This window comes from Bacillus rossius, chromosome 17 (genome assembly GCF_032445375.1).
Source record: "Bacillus rossius redtenbacheri isolate Brsri chromosome 17, Brsri_v3, whole genome shotgun sequence".
NCBI lineage: Eukaryota > Metazoa > Arthropoda > Insecta > Phasmatodea > Bacillidae > Bacillus > Bacillus rossius.
Genome location: NC_086344.1, coordinates 28,626,821 through 28,648,934, shown reverse-complemented (window position 1 = coordinate 28,648,934; position 22,114 = coordinate 28,626,821). Strand labels below are relative to the sequence as shown.

At 35.1% G+C, this 22,114-nt stretch overlaps 1 protein-coding gene across 1 annotated transcript in view; it reads left to right on the top strand.

The window, feature by feature from the left end:
• Positions 1–11,478: 11,478 nt before the first annotated feature.
• LOC134540965 (vesicle-associated protein-like) overlaps positions 11,479–22,114 on the top strand; it is a 36,275-nt gene continuing 25,639 nt past the window's right edge. Inside the window, exon 1 of the mRNA XM_063384057.1 lies at positions 11,479–11,555. Within this exon, the coding sequence (XP_063240127.1) occupies positions 11,479–11,555 (77 nt within the window). The remainder of the gene's footprint in view (positions 11,556–22,114) is intronic.

Sequence of the window (22,114 nt, the reverse complement as noted above, 5' to 3'; positions counted from 1 at the left end):
CGTGAACAGGAAGACCACTTGCAGTGAGAGAACTCAGTTGGATAATTATTGACGTCGTCCTGATTAAGGACGCTGTTAAACTATGTGTAAACCACTTCAGCCCCATTCAATTCGTTTAAAATATTTTCATTGATTGCAGCAGCTTGGTCATTTCTTGGAGTGAATATGGCACGTTCACATAACCACGTATGTTCCTGATGTTGTATGTTTGACAGATCCCCGAATACCGAACGTATGAGTTTGTCTCACGAAGATAAGACTCTGCCAAGTATTTCTGGAAGCGTCACCTGACCCTGTTGCTCAGGGAGGGCACCTGTGTTCTGTCCACAGCTTCAACTGCTTTTTTATTCGCCATCGTGCATTCATCCCAAACGATTAGAGAGCAATCTTGTAACACTTTTGTCAAATCACAATTTCTTGTTATCGAACATGTTGGTGATTCATTAGTGTCTTTATGAGAGCAGATTTTCATGAAATAAATCATTCCACGATAAAAGCTGTTTATTTAATTTAATTAAGCGGACGGGTTCGCCCCAAGGAGAAAATTGACGCGGCGAGACCTCGTGGACATAGAGAAATGACACACACACTCACTATTTATGTGTCTATGAAACATTCCAAAATTAACAACTACGTATAAATGAAAATTCAGTTAAATAAGTAAACATTTTCCAGTGGACCAAATTGTGAATCTAAACCATCCTTGAATCCCCGTGAACTCACAAAAAAATTTCATCAAAATCGGTCCAGCCGTCTAGGAGGAGTTCAGTGACATACACACGCACACAAGAAATATATATAAAGATATATATATGTGTGTGTATGTATGTGAATGGTAAAGGTATATTAAATAGGTATATTTGTAAATTTGTACATTTACTTGAATACAACTGTATCAACTACGAAATTCTGTTCGCAGTAATACTGGGTTCAGTTTATCACCCGGGCGTTTATGCTGTGTTTTCGCAGTACCTCTGATTGTTAAAATGATGTTTAAAACGTTCCCTAAACAGTTTTGTAGTACTAACTGCGCATATTAATAAGCACGGTAAAAATTTTAATTCGAATTGTTGAACATTTGATAATATTTTATATGGTTTAAGAAGCATGTGCTTGAATGAATTTAAAAAAATATGCACCAAATTTTATATTAAATACTTAGTATTATCTCAGAATACGTATTTCATGAATGCAAAACTAACAATACATGCAGCCATATGTTGTACAAAGTTACAATATTTTTTTTGGTAATACAAACAATTACTCGGCAACTGGTTTACACAGGAATCTTTTGTAAATATAGAGATTTTTATTTCCTGTTCGTATACACGAATACGTTAAAATTATTTCAGCATAAACCAATGTCCAAGTCTGATACCACCTGAATTCTAAATTAATTCAGGGGGAAAAGATAAGCATTGAAATACGTTATATATGTTATAAAAGTTTTAAGGCAATTAAAATTTAAAACACATAATTAAATGTTCTAAAATTTAAAAAGAGATTTCTTTGGAAACCAGTTTTCAATAAAAAGAACCAAACTATCATAAGTCTCAATTGGGAATACCAACAGAAGATTAAAAACACTGCTCTTTCAATTATACTGTTTTTTTCTTCAACAACCTCCATATGCGTGTGGCAGGCAAGAAGAAATATTGATCAATTTATTCCCCGTGTGATTGTTTTGTTATAGATTTGGCAACGCTGGAGAACAAATAAGGGCGCTTGGTCGACGAACTCCTTCGAGCGATCGGATCGGTACCAGTGGCGCTACAGCACGGCGGCCAAATGAACTACGTCCTACCGTCCCAGCAGGGTGAAGCACAAAACCAGTCCTACACATGGCCTCACAAATAAAGAACTTCCGTACTAAATCCACTACAGCTGATGGACATATTTTTTTTTAGTGTTTTATTACGTTTACCCCAAGATCTCGATCATGATTTTTTTTTTCTGAATGGAAAACGCTCTGCTAGCCTTCTTTTTTATCAGTAGCAAATAAAAAAAACATTTATCTGTAACATTAAAAAAAAGACAACTTGCGAAACAACAACAGACTACAATATCTTTTGTTCAAAGTGAATACATAAAAAAAAATACCTTTACATTGTTTCAGAAGTACTAATTAATAAACCAAGCTCAAAAGAATACGTTGTGTGTTTTTTTTTCTGAGATAGAACCTATGAAAATGTAATTATACTATTAAATCAAGGATTTATTGGGGAACAATTATTTTAAATCCTCTGAAGGAATTATTTTAAATACCAAGTTTGAGGATTTCAGTAGGGAAATTTACTTTCCAGATTTCAAGTGAAGGCTTTAAAATGGTATAAGTTTACAGCATTAAGCCTATTGAACTTCTGCATATGTATATTTTTTTTGACGTTACAACGTCTAATAAATCGATGAACGCCGGCTGCACACACGAAAAAGTGTCCCGTTACGCACATTGTCCCGTTTCGCTCATTTTATATTGCTCTTTGCTAATCTGAACCTCCTAGCATTGCAACCGAGTCCGTGGCGTAATTCTGTTTTCATGCATTTCAATGTAACATTTTCATTGTTCTTTGCTAACCCGTTCCTCCTAGCATTGCTGCAGAGTCCGTGGCGCAAATATATTATTTTTGACTGCATTTTGGTGTTGGGTAAGCCATTTTCCTTTAGATCATCCTTGAAACACTCCCATTCGTTTCCTACTTTTCCTATTATCGTCCTATCCTTAACATAATAACACAGATTGGAATAAGTTAAATAGCAAACATGTATAAAAGTTATAGTTAAAATAATCTCTTCGTTAAAGAAATAAACATATTTGAATTAATGAGTGCAAATAAAAGTAAATTTATCAATTAAATTGTAGATTTCATTTCACTCCTTCTTTGTATCCATAAAAAATAGTGATAATTCAATAAAAATGAATCAATTTTATTCATAAAAGTATGCAATTATTTCATTTTGTTATGACGTCACGTTAAACTATCGTCCGTAAACCGACTTTACAGACAACTAATTTTTTTTTATTTACATAAGTTTTACTACTACATAAATAAAACTGGAATTATGTATAGTGATGAATCGAATACTGATATTCAAAGGACCGGGTTTGAATACTGTTTAAGGTTCAACGCGGTTTACCGAAATCACGTCAGCAAAATTCTGTACTGGTGCCTTACTATACGAAGTGGCTAGATGGCGTAAAACATACTTTGCTATTGGATAGCCTACAGTTCATAGGAATGAAAGACACAACCACAATCCAATTAGCTCCGATTTTCACTGAAGTAAAAGTTAGGTTATGTTCGGCCAATGCAATTAATATTAGAACATTATATTTTTTCCGGGACTGTAGGTTAGTTTAGATTCGTAACTAAAATGAAAGTTTGGTTAGGTTTTCTTTATTTTTAATGCTCTATATTCGTAAAATACACAAATACTAGCAATGTGGTGTTTTTTTCTTTCACAAGTGATCGATACATTTCGGAGAATTTCGAAAGTGTTCAGGTGTAGCTCTCATCCATGTGAACTGTATAGGCTTCCCGTTGTTTAAGGTGGCTGTCTTGACTGCAAACATTTTTGTACAGTGATTGACCCTTTTCGTTGGTACTCAGGTTATTTGACACGACTTACTTACTTTTTTTGCATGCTTAGCTGGTATTTCTAACATCGTTTTGCCCGACAGATGAGGTTAATTAAATGGACTTAATCAATGAAACTTAGTAGGTTTTAAGAGAATGCTACTGGCTGCAATACTTAGTGAGGTATTTAAACTTTTTTTCTGACAAATTACGTAATTCCATGTAACATTTTTAAATTTCTCAATTTTTTGAGGATTTTTATAGCTAAGTAAAATTAAACAGATTTCTTTCCTGAAAGAAATCAACACTACAACATGATTAAGCCATTAATATGCTCTTAAAACATAAAACCGTTCTGTGTCTAAGTTCCGTTCAATTGTTTTTATCAGTACTGCAAAAAACGTTAAAAATGCATACTTGGCCGCTAAGAATTAAAATTGTGTACAACGTATACATATTTTATAATATTGTTAAAGTTCAGCCAGTCAATGGTATTTAACATACATATAAATTTCTGGTTTTGGTGTCTGTTTTGGGGTCAGCCTTTTTGTATTGTGACGTCATGGTGTTCATATTAGATGACCTTGACCTTTGAACTTGATCTTTGGCCTCGACCTTGACCCCGGACGTCATCTTGTATCCCGACATTTTGTTTTCTGCCATTTTGGATTCCAGAACTTCCCGTCTTACGGTTTTCGTCTGCTGGAGGTCACCATCTTGGATTTTTCTGCTGGATGTCGCCATTTTGGATGACGTAATTTTCGCTTTATTTGTCTCTGTTGTTTGTTTCTAGAGTGCTCCAGCGTCGCTCTGTCTCATCCACGTAAGATCGATTTTACATTACATACCTGTTTTGTTATGTTCAGCCAATCAGTGTGTTATGACTCGCGCTGAGCACTCTGACAAGCGGCTTCGAGGCTCGCCCTGAGTCAAACACGAGGTGTCAGCAATTTCAACACCGCCAGCGAAACAGCGACGCGGGTCGCCGCTGCGAGAGAAAAGGGGACGACACGGAACATCAACACGGACGCGGACGGAAGAATAAAAACGACAGCCACCGTCGAGGAGGGGCTTCTTCTGGTCACCGGCGACTGGACGGTGGAAGTCGTGACGCCGGAACCACGGAGCGCCGTGGTCCTCGGCCGCCGCAGTCCGTCGTCGAATCCCTGCCGCGAGCGCGACCCAGCACAGCGTGGGTAAGGAACCTGCCGAGGTGTGGTAGCGAGGCTCCCTGATAATTGTCTAATTTGGTGACCGCTAACTCTAATAGTACGTGACATTAAATCAAGTCTCTATATTGAATTGTCTTTCATTGTTAGTCTTGAGCCCCTATCACCCTGTCTTAGAATAGTAAATAATTGAGATCATCTTAAGGTTGAATCATAACAAGTGGTACTCAAAGTAAATATAAATACTGACAGGTAACTGGACTAGAAGCCAATAAAAAGTCATAAACTCATATTGCCGAATTATGTGAGTACCAATAGAGAAAGTAAACTCTGACAGCAGCCAATGAACATTTTGGATTGACTAGAATAGGTAAACGTTCGTAGCAAATAACGGGTGTTTTGACGGTTTATGGCAATGGCTAATTACTTTACTCCCCGAATATCTCTCATTGCTTCGTCATGTGTTTTCCGTCTCCATTGATCTAGTCAAAAAGTTACAAAAACACCATTCCCCAAAAAAGAGTTTTATTGAATTTTACAGAAAGATATATACTTTTTATCGCCTTAAACATTTAGATATTTTGAATTTTCACCAAACGTTACGTTAACAGTAGTTTTTTTCACAAATGGAAAGGAAATATTAATGTAAAATTGCTTTTTTTTATTTTGTACATTTACATGAACACAACTGTATCACTAAAAATATTGTTTCCAGTAATAATGGGTTCCCAGTCTTACCCGCACATTTATATTTTGTATTGCCCCATTATGTCGAATATTTTAAGTTATTTGTTAACTGTTACCTGTAAAACTTGCCAGTACTATCTATGCACATAAATAAGCATAATTAAACAAAATAAAGGCTAATATTTAACTTACATCTTGAACGAAACATCAATTAAAATATTTTTAAATATGTGCCAATTTTTTTTAACAAAATCTCAGTAAAATCTTCGAAAAAACTTATTTCATAAATGTAAAAACAAACGTAGAATTTTGTTGTAAAAAAAGAAAAAAATATCTTTCTTGCAATATTACAAACTATTTCTTGGCAACTGGTTTCGAAAGGAATCTTTTGTAAAAGTACAGGATTTATTTTTTTTTCTCCGTGTAGCATCCACCAATCTCCATTTTCATCACAGCAGTCGAGTGAAAGACGATAAGTGGTTTAGGGGTAGTAAAGAGGAACATTAAAAACGCATTTTTTCCCCTATATGACCTCGTTCACCCCGATGGTTCCCAGTTTCGGTTGCTTTTTTTAATTAAATTCCCCCTTGTTCGTCACGTGACACCCAAGATGAGTTCGCAGTCACCACTCATCAATCACGAAACTTCAACACATATGCAAAATGTCGGGTAATGAAATGAATGAGACGCGGTAAAATAAAGTTATCGATCATGCAATTACGCGAGTAATTTTTAAGCGTTGCGCCACTGCACGTGGGATGTTTTGTTATCGAGTTAAATCACGCTAGAACGACAAAAATTCTGGCTCGTGCAAGTTACATGCATGTACGGTGGCAGCTTTGCGATGGCAAAAATCAGCGTAGCGTAAATAAGTAGGTTCTTGACGGGAAAAAAAATTTCAGCGAGTCCATCAGTTATTTTTGCTAGTGAATGCTCGGAAAAGAGCAAATTCATGCGCGTTCTCACGTTTTTCATGTTCGAAATTAAGTTGAAATACGAAACTCAGACGAGAAATTAAACGTATAATTCTTTAAAAATAAATTTGGTTGTCTGTAAAGTCGGTTTACGGACTACAGTTTAACGTGACAACGTCATAACAAACATTGACGAAATGATTGCAAACTTTTATGAATAAAATTGAATCATTTTTATTGAATTATCGCAATTTTGTATGGATACAAAGAAGGAATGAAATTAAATCTACAATTTAATTGATAAATTTACTTTTATTTGCACTCATTAATTCAAATATGTTTATTACTTTAACGAACAGATTATTTTAACTATAACTTTTATACATGTTTGCTATTTAACTTCCTTCAATCTGTGTTATTCTGTTAAGGATAGGACGATGATAGGAAAAGTAGGAAACGAATGGGAGTGTTTTAGGTTTAATGTACCTCGAAAAAGTCAAATCGATGGTTGTTCCAATCGAGTTGAAGAGAGATAGATGCGGCGTAAGCGTACAATGAGCGTAACGGGACAAAGCGTAACTGGACAATGTGTGTAACGGGACACTTTTTCGTTGCGTGCAGCCGGCGTTCATCGATTGATTAGACGTCACGTCAAAAAACCACGAGCTTGATAAATAAACTAATAGATAAAATATTCGCCTTGCAAATAACAAAATATCTGGATGCAAATCTCACACACACACACTTTCCGCACCCGCCGCTAATAATTCGCTGCCTGATTCGTAATGTTTCTTGCCACCACCAAACGCAGATAGCAGAGCAGCACGAAACAACCAGGAATTTTAAAACATTAGAAACAGACTCCCATAAAACCCAAGCTTTGGGGCTGATTTTCGACAAGGAATTTTATTAAAATACTGCCCACATTGTCAAAATTCACTGAACAGTTGAAACTACAAGGTTTCTACACACGTTATAAGTTTTACTTACAAATGCATTACTAAAATATGAACCTAAAAATATTTTTAAACATTTTTATAACACTAAGTATATTTAAGTTTATATTTGTTTTTGCTTAAATGTTGAAATCAGCCTGTAAAAACTTCCTACAAACAAACCTTAACGTTATTAAGCTGATTTAATGTTAATATCTATTATAATATATTATGTTATTTTTAAAAATGCTGCAACGAGATTTGAACCACACCCCTTAAGTTACCAAGTGAGCGCTCTACCACTGTAGTAATAAACCTATATTTAAAAAAAATTAGTTTAACTTGTTTGGTCAACCATCCCCCCTTTTATTTACTTATTATTTTTTATAGATTCACAGTTTCGTCTGGCAGTTTTATTGACGTAGACAAGTTGTTGACGAATTAAAACAATTACAAATTTACGTCCATGCTTTACCCGGGATACGAACCCAGAATCCCTCGCATCGTAAGCCCGTGTGCATCCGATTACGCTACGGAGGTTGGTCCCACTGGGAGTATAAAAGGACAATACGTATTTAAATAATTGTAATGCCAGTTTTCTCAGGTATTTTAAAAAAAAATTATGATTTCTTATTAACTATGACTATTTTAACTTACCAAATTCATTCCAGGGTAGATTCAATATCAAAAAGTTTTATTTGGCTCAGCAATACGTTTGGAATGTCCCCTAATGTTTACGAAAGTGACTATGTACGGGTTAATGTTGCAACACGTGGGTCCGCCAACTCTGTATAAGATTTCCGTTAATCGACTTCCGTCTCATTGTCACGAAATTTCTCCTACCAAATGATGTGTACCGTGAGTTTAGATGTTTACACATCAATTAGTGAAATACATGATACCACATGTAAAAAATTTTAATTGGTCGAAAAAAAAAATTGGTTGTCTGTAAAGTCGGTTTACGGACGATAGTTTAACGTGACAACGTCATAACAAAACATTGATGAAATGATTGCATACTTTAATGAATAAAATTGAATCATTTTTATTTTAATAATAAAATAATAAATATTTGAAATTATACTAGTAATCATATTTTTAAAATGCAAGAATAATTAACCTTTATTGCAGAAATGTTTGTTGTAATAAGCAATGAAAACCACATTAACTTTTCACTTCACTTTATAAACAGTCGACGAAACAGTTCACGTGAAGATGACTTTTTATTAATTTTAAAAACTGGCGTTTAGCTATAAAGTTTAAATATAATTATGAACAAGTTTTCATATAAATAAACTATAATCAAATATCTATAATCAATTATATGAATCACCATAATGTTTTAGTCAATTGTTACATAACCTATTATTACTGCACTCGCCGACAGCGTAACGGAACACAGCGTAACGGAACAATGAGCGTAATGGGACACAGCGTAACGGAACAATGAGCGTAACGGGACACAGTGTAACGGAACAATGTGCGTAACTGTACACTTTTTCGTGCTTGCAGCCGGCGTTCATCGATTTATTAGATGTTGTCACGTCAAAAACTTGTGCTGCACCTTGAAAACTTTGCACAACTATCATTTCCATCAATAATGTATATAAAACCAAAGATGCCAGCCTGTCACAAAAAAAATTAAACGTTGAAACAATACATATTTTATTGTGGCAAGGTGAATGACTATAAACATGTAGTCTAATTATCTTCAAAACATTAAATGAATACACTTTTAATTCAGTGACTGATTTTTATTAATTATTTTATCTGATGGGTGAATTTTAAAAGGATACGTAATGCCGCATTGTGCTTTAATAACGAGAATATCAAATCAATAATAGAATCTGAACGACTTGACAGTATTCGATGGAGTTAGTTTTGTTGACTAGATATTTTCATTACTAAGACCCGAGTTTACATAAATATTTAATAGTTTGTGGAGTTAAAAATAATTTGTAAACTGTTGTTCATAAAAAAGGCTTTAAACAATAAATAATAAATATTAAAACTATTGGTTGAAAAATCATTATAATCACATAAGAAAGCCTCTATAATAAAATCTTAGAAACGAAATATATTTCAATTTTAAGGTAACTTTTAACTTATTTAAAAATTCTATTGTGCAATTGTAAGAGAAAATAATTGAAAATAATTTCGTTATACAATTTTATTACTATATAAGTGTTTATTTTGTCATAATAATTTTATATAGATACAAAGGTAACTTTATTGAAGTCCTTATTTTATTAAAAACAGCTTGAATTTTTATTCATTCAGGTTTCCGTAATGAAAATTTATAGCCGACAACCAAACCAATCAAATTCTGTGAGGTCGTTCAGATTCTATTATTATTTATTTATATTCTCTTCATTAAAGCACAATGCTACCTTTTATATCCTTTTAACAAATAAATGGATGATTAAAGTATAAAGTGATCTAAAATCCGTACCGGGACACACGAGCATTATAACTAATTCCGTTTTGCAACTGAAATTTTGTCTATATCCCTGCGTTCTACTGGTTTTTACACACAATTTTTTTTAATCCCTTGAGTTTCTCCCTGTTTTCAAGGTTTTTTTTCCTCCTGTCCGCGGGAAAACCCGGTTTCAATTATTTTCTAAGTTTCCGTAGTAAATTGCGTGTGGTGCGATGGCGGCTAAGTTACGCGCTCGCCACTCTAAGAGTGTTTACGCTCGGGCTAAGTGCAAGTCTTCACTTAGCCGTTACAGGCATCGTGGACCCTCGCAAGAGGCCGGGAAGATAGATAGGGATAAAGAGCGATGGATTAAAATTTAAAAAAAAAGAAGAAGAGGGAGAACATAAGTGCAGTGTAGGATTATGGTAAAATGCTCTGGTATTCGGGGGGGGGGGTTCTGAAGTGTAGGGAGGGAATGGAACGAGAAGGCTGAAATCGAAGGGGAGAACTTGATGATATTGATCTCGTTATTCGATAGAGCGAAGGCGCACCATTAGGCAAGGTGCTGTCGAAGAATAAAAGCCGACTATGTGCCACTTTAAGGGGAAGAAATATGAACATATATAAAGAAAATATTTTTTTTTACATTTTTTGACTTAATTTTTTTTTAAAATTTCGTTTTGAAGACTGTCGATCTTCCCAGTGTGCCACTCATTTTTTTATATAAAAAAAATAAATAAATTTGTCAAAGTCGTTGCTTCCGGAACATGAGATCAGCATATGCAATCATGGGAAAACTATACTAATGGAAAAAAATTAAGCCACATCTGCCATTTACAGTAATGGTAAATAAAAAAAATTCAGTGAAAATTTATTACAATCCTGTATAATGCACCGGAGAGAAAATGAATAGCACCGATGGTTTCCCGACTCGTGCACGCAACGTACAACTGATGTACCCGTACTTCGCTACGGCAGTCTACAGGCAGATCACTCTTGCGCCGCTCATTATACATGCCCCTCCTTGTGGGTACGCCACTGCCGCGCGATGCCCGTTGCCATGGAGACGCAGAAGGCATGAACAATGCAAAATCCTGTTCTCATGCAGACAAAGTACCCACTGTTGCCTGGTTTTAACCACCCATGGTATCTAATTTTTGGAAAATGTCATCCTGCATAACATAAGGAACATTACTGTGAAGTTCGCAAAATTTCAACGTTGATGAGGACTGCACTAACAATTAAATAGTCCTTAACTTCTAGTGCATGTCGCATCGTCAACACACACTTCGTACGTGTACTGCATGTTGTATCTAACCCCCTCCAACGCATTTGATTCTAAATTGGACTTTAAGTAAGGATCCCTAATGTTATTGATTATATAATATAGCCTATAGCCTTCCTCGATAAATGTACTATCCAACACTGAAAGAATTTTTCAAATCGGACCAGTGGTTCCTGAGATTAGCGCGTTCAAACAAACAAACTCTTCAGCTTTATAATATTAGTATAGATGTATGCATGTACACTACGCCTGTTTATCCATAATTTATTTGATAACATAAATATAGTCATAGATGGTTTTAAGAAGTTTTTAAATAAAATTTTTATATAACTTATTATCTAATGACAAAGCTGTGTCTTTGGACTATGCCCCCTCTCTTTATCATTGATACATGGGTACATATTTAAATATACTAAAACGGTTATTCCGTTTTAAACGGCCGCGCCGCTGTGACGTCAGGCGGGCTCAAGTGACACGGTGGTTGGTAGTCGCGCATGCGCAAGGTGATGGCAGCGCCACTAGCGGTGGTGAGCGGCGAGGACTGTGAAGGTGGCAGAGGAGAGACGGAGTGGTAAGGCGGTAGAGGTTACGCGACGTGCTGGATGTCTCGGCGAGCATGCAGTGAAGTGGTAAGAGACTTGGAGGGGACAGCAATCGAGGGTCCATCGGGCAGCAGAAACGTAACCGGTCGACAAGGAAGCTTGCAAAGGGGTGATCGGCTCTTCAGTGACCCGGGATATGCATATTGTAGCAGAACGAGTTGCTACCGTCCATCCATGGTGGTGGTCAGATTGGGGAGACCAAGAGGATGACGTCACCATCAGCTGCAACGGCCGCAACGTTCCGCAACTCTTCGCAGGAAAACTAAACGGACGCGTCGGACAATAAGGTGGGAGAAAACTATGTAATAAACATGTAGGACGGATCATTTCCCAGAGGCTTTTCAAAAGAGTAAAATATTGTTAACTTGTTGTACCAGTGTAATCGCGTACAATCAGTTCCATCAACGTAACTATAATACAATTCTGGAGGATAAAAAAAAATATTTTTTTTATTAATTCGTTATGTTCACCTAGGGGGCTTAAAAACAGTTACAATTTAAAAAAGGCATGTCCTTGAACATAATCGCGAACTGCAGTATATCTGTTCCGAAACTATCAGAAGCAAATCACGTGAACTAATTTTACTTTTTATTCTTTTAATACACCTGCCTACATCAGCGCACGAAATTCATTATGACTGTTCCGAAACTACCCGAAACGCATCACATGCGCCAACTTTGAGAAAACTTGTAGGAATTAGATAAAAATTAGACTACTCTAACCTGGGTTAGGTTAGGTTGGACTGGGTTCGGTTAGGTTAATACCATCGTGTTAAACAGAATTATAGTTAGGTTTTAAAAAAGGGAAGGTAAACATTTTTACCATTTCCCCTAAAATTAATTATTTTCGCATATCTATCACGCTCGGCATTATTTTAAACAGCTCTATGTTAAATTTCGTGTCCAAGTTTGGTATTGCAAGTGTATTTGCAACATGAGAACACATGAAATTGGTCGATACCGAGGTTAGATGCTACACATCTCTGGCGAGTGCTGAAACACTCGCTCACAATTGTTTTTAAAAAATATTTTTGGCTATAAGTAGGAATTGATTTATAAACATTTAACATATTTTTATTATTTATCATAAGAAAATACTATTTTCGAAATATAGGAGTTTAATTTTTTCTTGGCTTTTAAAAATTTACTTTGGACGTGAAAACTGCACTTTGATCATTAATCATGATTATATATATATTGTGAAAAAAGTTTTTAACATAAAAAAATTACTTTTGAAAAAAAAATTTGTTTATGTGATACGCTACTGGCAGAACGACTGTTCTCAAAGTGGTCCTACCTTGACGACTTCCAAAGCAGTCTGAAACAGTCATAACTCTTGCTAATGGATCACCTCGAAAACCCCCGTCCCGTCTGTTCTTTTATTTTTTATAATTCAGTCTCTTCGTGTTCACAGTTCCTGAATACCCTGAGCCAGACCTCCGACCCTTCTTACCCGGCAAGCACAAGTCAAAGGATCCATCATCTGCGAGAGGAGTGTCAAGGACGAAGCAGTGTTGCCAATATGGCGGCTCAAAGCGGAAAGGCCTGGTAGACTTAGACCTACCCAACATTTTAAAAATTGAAAATTAAAAATACGATTTTTTTTTTATTTTTACAAAAATCACACAATTCAAACTAAACGTTAGGTTTATTTTGATAACTATATGAAAAGCAAATCTAATTTTCATTACAAACTACCCCACATTTTAAAAATTGGAAAAAAGAAATAATATATTTTTCTTTTTACAAAAATCACACATTTCAAACTAAACGTTAGTTTTATTTTGAAAACTATATGAAAAGTAAATCTAATTTTCATTACAAACTACCCCACATTTTAAAAATTGAAAAAAAGAAATACGATTTTTTTCTTTTTACAAAAATCACACATTTCAAACTAAACGTTAGGTTTATTTTGAAAACTATATGAAAAGTAAATCTAATTTTCATTACAAACAACCCAACATTTTAAAAATTGGAAATTGGACACATGACTTTTTTTGTTACAAAAATCACACAATTCAAACTAAAAGTTAGGGTTTGTTTCAAAAACTATAATAAAAGTAAATATTAGTTTCATTTTCAAACTACCCAACATTTTAAAAATTGTAAATTGGAAATATTACATTTATTTTACAGAAATCCCATAATTCAAACTAAACGTTAGGTTTATTTCAGAAACTAAGAAAAGTAAATGTTATTTTCATTACAAACTATGATCGTCTGTCCTTCCGAGGAGGGCAGTTCGCAAGGTAATGCAACCATACACTCGCCTGCACATTAACGTAAGAGTCGTGTTCCAATATTCACCTTATATTAAAACCAAATTTAATCTTTGAAATTAATTTTTTTTTGACATTTATAGGCATCAGTGTGTATTTTGTTGACACACAATTAAACGTTTATATTAATTCCGCCTGCAAATTTGCAACATTTAAAACTAACGTACGAGCTGTGTTCCAATATTCACCCTATATTAACACATGTTTAATCTTAGAAATTAAACTTTTTGTGATCTTTATATGCATCAATGTGTATTTCGTTGACATTCAACTATACGTTTGTAATAATTCTTATGATTAATACGTATTGGACTTCAGAGAGAGAGAGAGAGAGAGAGAGAGAGAGAGATAAATGACCCTCAGGAAGCCACTGAACTTTATTATTTTGAAATGAATTTTAAAAAATTCCCCGGGACCATCATCGGATATGGGGGCCATAACATCCCTCCTCCACTCACCCCCCCCCCTTCCGGGTAGGGCCCTGTCTTCCAAAACTGTGCACACACCCTTAAGGCAATGTCCGGGTCTACACAAAAAAAATTAATCCTTGGAGGCGGTCCTGAGTGTTGGTAGGCCTGGAGGTTGGATGGACGGATCCTGAAGACTGTGCATCCCCCCCCCTCCTCCAACACTCCCGTCCATCAAAATTGAGTCACCCCCTTCCCCCCCCCAATTGCAGGCAATTTCCTGGGAAACAACGAGACCAGCTGGTGATTAATGGAGGGCGCGAAATAGGGTCATTACTCCAACCAGGTCACGAATCAGGGCTCATCAGTCCCTGGCCCGAGAAAACAATAATAATAATAATAATAGTCCGGAAGGCGCAAGAAATCTAAAATGTCATCCCTTTATTTTGGATCATCAATATTAATTTTTTTTACAGCTGCAAAAAAAAACTCATTTCAATTTTTTTCTCCCTAACCTCGATTCGTCTTGACGTAAATTAGATTAAAACGGCCCCGGGCGTAATTATTGAAATTGGTCGTGAAATTCGGAAAAAAGCGATGATTATCTCACTTTATCTCTGGAGGATTATTCGGCGGAATGGGGGAAAAAAATGTGATGCGACAAGAGAATGGCAAAAAAAAAAGTTAGGAACGGAATGTTACGGCAAGCACCACCCAAATGAAGCATTCATCACTTTCTTTATTAAAGCTTGTAAATGAGGAAAAAATTTCGAATTAAATTTAACCTTAAAATTTTTTTTTTAAAAATACAAGTAACATCTTCAAAGAGAGAAAAAAATATTTAGGTTAAAAAGATTTAGTTCAAATGAAATTGAGTCAAGTACTTCTTAATTAGTTTTTAAAAATGTTTCATACTTATGAGTTTTATTTTTTATACATTATTTTGATTTTTATTTAAGACAAGCATTTAAGTAAGTCGGCAGGCGTTTTGCATAAGATAGTAAAATGTCAGATTAAACAAATTCATTTAAATCTCCAAATAGTGTGCAAAAACACAAAGCCCTTAGCAACGCTTTTAATTGTATTGCACATCTTGTTTGTATAAAATGTTTAAAGATAGTGCTTGGAAAGGTTAAAATAAATATTAGTCACGGAATTTTTAATAAATATATATTGCTTTTTATATATATGTATACGTATTTTATATACTAAAATTAGTTTCATGCATCACACCATTAAATATGGTTTTAAGCATAAAAATAATTACATGAGAGAAAAGTTTAAGTATATATATTTGTTGACCAATTATAACTAATTAAATCAAATTCGAAGAGAAGAAACATAAAGTTAAATAAAATGCCTTTTTGTAAAATATTCACGCGTGAAAGAAAAAATATATATATATATATATATTTTTAATGTTTACGAAGAAAGTTTTTTTTTTTTATTTGTAACATATTAGCTCTCGTTGGGTGTATGGTATTTAGTAGGATTTATTTCGTGAATGGAAAGGAAGTCACATGGAACGGAAATGTGTAACCACGATGCTGCCATCTGTGGCGGATGGCACGAACCAAAGTTCACAAAGCCAAAGGGAAACTTTATAGTTTTTAACTGTTCAATGAATTTTAAGAATATGGGCAGTCTTTCGGTAAAATTCCGCGCCGAAAATCATGTCTAAACCCGGTATGTATTTATTTATTTCCCCAAGTCTTCTTCGCTTTTATTGAAGACGTTTCATTTTGTATAGTTTAATATTTCTCTATGCACATCGAATGATTCGATAATAATCGACGCAGCTGCTCCGGTACAGATTTGGTGGGTACGGAAATTATGCGTGATTCTAGTACAGAAATTTAATTGCAAACACAAATTGCATGTATTATTTGTGTCACACATTGGGAATATTCAAAAAAAAAATCTACTTTAATTTTCGTTTTCGTGTTTCGTACTATTTGCAACGTGACAACACACGAATTTGCTCATTACCGAAGTTATATGTTCACACATTACAGGCGATTATCGAAAGACTCGTTCGCGTTCTTTTTATTTTCTGAAATTTAATAAAAAAAGGATCGAATGTATTTTGTCACCCTTTCTGCCTTGTACCTGGTATCGTAGACGTAATAAAAGGGTTTGTTTTCGGGCACAGAGACGAGGTATAGTCGCGTGCTAAAGCTCTTCTCCATTATACCTTTCGCAAGCACCTGCTCCACGGGGTATGAAACTAAAAATGAAGGGAGTGGAAAAAAAAATGGTTGTTAAGGGGATGGGGGTTAAAAAAAATCCTACCAAAGTCAAGCATCGCTCTTTCCGCTTTGGGGTACATAGGATGTGTCTGATCGTCAAACTTAAATTCCAGGTTCATCGCGACAGAGATCATATTTATGAATTACGGTATGAAGTGCTTCTTCAGGCTGGTATACGCCTTTGAAGCTCGGAGATGAACAAGAATTTCATGGCTAATAATAGATAGGGACCTGCAAAATTCGCAGATTAATTCGGTGACAGGCTAGAATTCAAACACATATACCTCTTAGAGATAACTTTGCTATTGGCTTACTGTTCATCTGGACGAATCTCAACCAGTTATAAACCCTCAACCAAAGAAGGATTGAACCACAGACAAACCAGCTGAGACGACTTACAAGTCGGCAGCCAATGAACTTGCGTTATTGGCCCCGAGTGTACAGGGGTCATGTGCAGTCTATCCTGAAGGCCATCGAAACCGCGAATTTTGCATGTCTCTAATAATAGAGATATTATTCGAGACGGAACACTGGATGAACGATGTTCTACAACCACCCCCAGTATGGTCACTGCAGCGAAATTATTTTACTGAACTAATCGGGGGTTATTGCACGACACAAAAATGCGTGAAAAATAAAGGTTTTTATCCCGAATTATTTGAATTAAATAGTTTTGCTGCATGGACAAAATATTGCGGAGTCATAGAACTTCGTTTGGTCTGTACTAATATTGAAACTGTACCGAGGTAAAATGTCTTCATATTGAATGTAATTTTATCAAAACCTTGAGCGATAGCTTTTAACATTATTAAGAAATTAAAAATGTTGTTTTACATTTTTTTTGCCTGTTCGTCTGTTTGTTTATTTTTTCCGCACCGCTCGAAAAAAATTAATCTTTCGGATTTTGATGATTTTTTTTAGTAGAAAGGTTTTTGGCTATCTTAAACACTAGGCTATATATAAATAAATAATTGCAACTCTAAGGGGGGGGGGTAGAAAAAAAACTTGAATATAGTTTTAATATGATTAAATAAATCTCTGAAGCTAATAAAATATAATAAACTAGCCTGTGTACCAATAATTAACATACCAAAACCAAAAAAAAACTAACTACAATTTTAGAGTTTTGCGATATTATTTAATTATTTTAAGTATAGCTATAACCAAATTAAATGAAAGTGAAACGATGGCATAACCTTAATTAAAATGAGACAGGATGGTATTTTATATTTTTTTTATTTGGCAACCTCGTAAAATTGAAAGTGAGTAATTTAATCAAGATGAAATAAAAATCTTTATGCACTAAAACGGGAGTTATAATCAGATACATGATCGATACTAAAAAAATTAATAGGGCTAAAGCATAATCACTTTAGAAAATACGATTCTTAAAAGGTTTTTTCTGAGAAAAATTTTTTTTCTACGCCCACACACACACACACACACATAGACACACACACACACACACACACATATATATATATAGTAAATAATTGACGAAATAACCACAAACTTTTCTTACAGTGATAAAATTTGGTAATACCCGACATAATTTAGACGCTCTTAAATAGTTTCCCCATGATTTATACCAAAAATGTAGTTTAGCTCCAACTTCAAATGGAAACACCTTAGACCATATACATAAAAATGTTTTATGTAGTATTATAAAAGATTTCTTTGGAAACCAGTGGCCAGGAAATAGTTTGTTATTCTAAATAAAATATAATGTAGCTTTGTAGAACAAATGGCTATGTTTATTTCTGCATAAATTAAATTTGTTTTTCGAGATCATACAGAGTATCTATTTATTACGAAAAATCGTCACAACATTTTATATTTTAATTGATGTTTCATTCAAGCATAAATTTTGAAACGATTAAAATAAAATAGTAAAATACTCAAAATTAAAATTTTTTTTTGTTGTTTGATGCTTATTACGTGTGCAGTTAATACTGTAAATATATTCAGGGAGCGCAAAATAGTTTTATCTATTGGAGGTAGTGGGACAACACAAAGCATAAATGCCCGAGTGAGAATTCGAACCCAGTTTCACTGCTCGGAACACTGATACAGCGGTTTTCATTTAAATGTACAAAACTTAACAAACATCTGTAAATTGTTTCATGAATATTTATATTCCATTTACACAAAAAAACATTGCAGTGTAATTCAGTAAGATCTTTTAACTATTCGGACATTCAGGATAGTCTCTACAAGTATACGCATTCTCAGACAATCGTCGCCCCACTCATTTGGCGGCTGCTATGTTGCGAGACGTAGCCTGAAATTCGATACAGCTTTGTTTTGAGTGTTTATTGCATTCGTCCAGAGCCCTCCGGATGAGTTGTGTACAAAAAGTAATAGTAACATAATCTTTGAAAGATTTGTGCAATGGGAGTGCATTACTTGATGTAAGCTTTTGGACATACGCCATTGCAAAGCACATGCATGTCTGTATTAGAAAACTAAAAAATACCCAAAAGACAAAAAAACACAAATTAAGCAAACTTCAACTGTTGTGCTAAATGCTTTTGCATTCAATATTTTTGTGCTGTCATTATTTGTGGTTTTTTTTCGTTCTCTTAGTCCATTTTTCTTTGATTTTCTTTGTTTGTTGACCATATTCCTGTTATGTAATATTATGTGGTGTTTATATCCTGTTGACAACAGAATTTTTTTTCTTAATTTGTGTTTTTTGTCTTTTGGGTATTTTTTTAGTTTTCTAATACAGACATACATGTGCTTTGCAATGGCGTATGTCCAAAAGCTTACATCAAGCCAAGCAATAGCAACACTAAGGTATAATTATATGTACGTTTTCCAAACTTATTTCTAGAGACCCGGAAAATTCGCGGGTTCATTTCGTGTTTTGCTAAAATTCAAACAACTATACCTTTGTGCTGCTTCTGTCATTGGTTCACTGTTAATCTGGAGGACTGAGGGCCAATTAGAGGACCCTCACTCATAGAAGTGTCGAATCACAGGCCCACCCAGTCGAGACGACTCACAAGTCAGCAGCCAATGAACAGTTGGCATTTGTCCGAGTGTGTAAGAGGATATTGGAGTCTATCCTGGAGGTCACTGAACCCGCGAATTTTCCGGGTCTCTACTTATTTCGTCGTGATGTACCTGCAGCAGAAGTGGAATTCCGGCTCACCCTGTACAGGCGGGGCGAGACACGGGAGTCTCAGTGAATGCAAAGCAGCAACGGGTGTGGGATAGGAAGCAGGTGAAGGGGAGAAGGGAGGGTAGGTAAGGCGTGTTATTAAACTCTACAAGAGCGAAGAAACAAGCCCGAGTGGTGACTCGCAGGCGCGAGAGAGGATTATTTTTCTCTCCCCCCCCCCCTTCCCGTCAGAATATTTCAATATTCCATCGCCACGTGCGGTCGTTGAACTCTGACCCGCGAGAAATCACGGTACCTTTTCGCAAATCGCGCTACGTTCGAACTCCCGATGGTCCGGCATCTTGACAGTCCGGAATGTGTTCGATAGTTTGGTGCCAGCCTCGATCTCAAACGTCATGATGTTTTGTATTTCGTTTTTGACGTGACGTCTAATAAATCAATGAACGCCGGCTGCACGCACGAAAAAGGATGACTCATTGTCCCGTTACGCTCATTGTACGCTTGCGCCGCATCCATCTCTCTTCCACTCGATTGGAACAACTTTTTCGAGGTACATTAAACTTGAAACACTCCCATTCGTTTCCTACTTTTCCTATAAACATATTTGAATTGATGAGTGCAAATAAAAGTAAATTTATCAATTAAATTGTACATTTCATTTCACTCCTTCTTTGTATCCGTAAAATAATAGTGATAATTCAATAAAAATTATTCAATTTTATTCATAAAACTATGCAATCATTTCATCAATGTTTTGTTATGAAGTTGTCACTTTAAACTATCGTCCGTAAACTGACTTTACAGACAGCCAATTTTTTTATTATTATTTATTCACGTGTAAACATCTTAGCTCTCGGCATACGGAATTTGGTAGGAGTAACTTCGTGAAAACTGAACGCAAATGTAGCGGACCCACACAAACCCTTATATATTCACTTTCGTGAACATTAGTGTACGTAACAAACGTATTGGTGTGCCAAATTAAACTTTATATGATAGTGAAACTACCCTGGCATATTTTGGTAAACTGAAATATTCATAGTAAAAAGTAATCCCAAGTTTTTAATATAACTAAGGAAATTGGCATTACAATGTGGATAGTAAATAGTCCCCTTCCAATTTCCCAATTATTCCGATAGAGCAGTGGTAGAACAGGTGGTATATTAGCACATAGGTTAGTTTTTGATGCGGTTCAAACCTCGTCCCTAGATTTTTTTTAGGTTTTAATATCATATTACTATATCATACAAATTGTGCTTTAAGCAAATATATATGAATACATTTCATTTGTTAATATCATTGATTTAGTATTAGTAAATACATAGTACAGTCAATTTGGTTAGTTATTTCATACTAGGCAGGCCTATATCATTTATTTTTACATATTAAAATTGTAAAATTAAATAAATTATTTAGGAAATGAATTTTCATGAATTTGCTTACGTATTAAAAATAAAACTTTATGATAATACAACTTTCCTATAAGTTATAGGCATCTGATGTGTGTGGAAACTTTATATATGTTTCGTGTTGTTTCGTGCTGTTTCGTGTTGTTTCATGTTGTTTCGTGCTGCCATCAGCTCGTGACGATGGCCATCCTCGTTTTCGTTTCAGGCAGCGAATTCTAGCGGCGGGTGGTGAAAGTACGTACTTGAAAAGCGAATATTTATCAGCGCTCGACCTTGAACAGCGAGATGTATTCCCATGTGTTTTTTTTATAAGGCCGGTTTGATTAAACTATGCAATCAACGCAATAACACAAGTAACGCATTTTATACGCTAACACAAACCACAATAACACAAGTAACATATGTTATACGCTAACACAAACCACAACAACACAAGTAATGCATGTTATACGCTAACACAAACCGCAATATTCGGACAAAATTAAAATCAGAAGGTACCGATATTCTCAGGTTTCGCTGGTCAGTAAAATATACTGCCAGGCTTTTTAGAAACGACTAAGAAAGCAGATGACTCTTTTACATTGTATTTTTACGTTATTGCAGACAACCAGTGACGATTCGATTTCAGTACCTACTCTTCTTCAACGATAACGGTGGAACCCACATGCTGTGAAATAATGCTTTCTGAGATAGCTTATGATATTTTAGTATTAGGCTGTTAGAAACATTTATCTCATTAATACCGCTCGACCACCTCTGGGAATGTCATAAATAATCTCCTGATATGAAACTGACACAAACCGCGGAAATTAGACTAAATTAACAAACGTGGTTTCCAACATTCGCAACATTTCACTGACCTTGAAAACAGCGAATGGCGTTCCGCAACGAATTAAAAAGAGCATGCAAGATTATACTTATTATCATTCCGTCATTGCAGACAATTGATGAGCATTCATAAATATCCTGGATTTATAAATAATATCGGAACATGAAACATTTTTTTTGTGAATACGCTTTCTTGAGCGATATTATGATGTAATAGTAACAGGCTG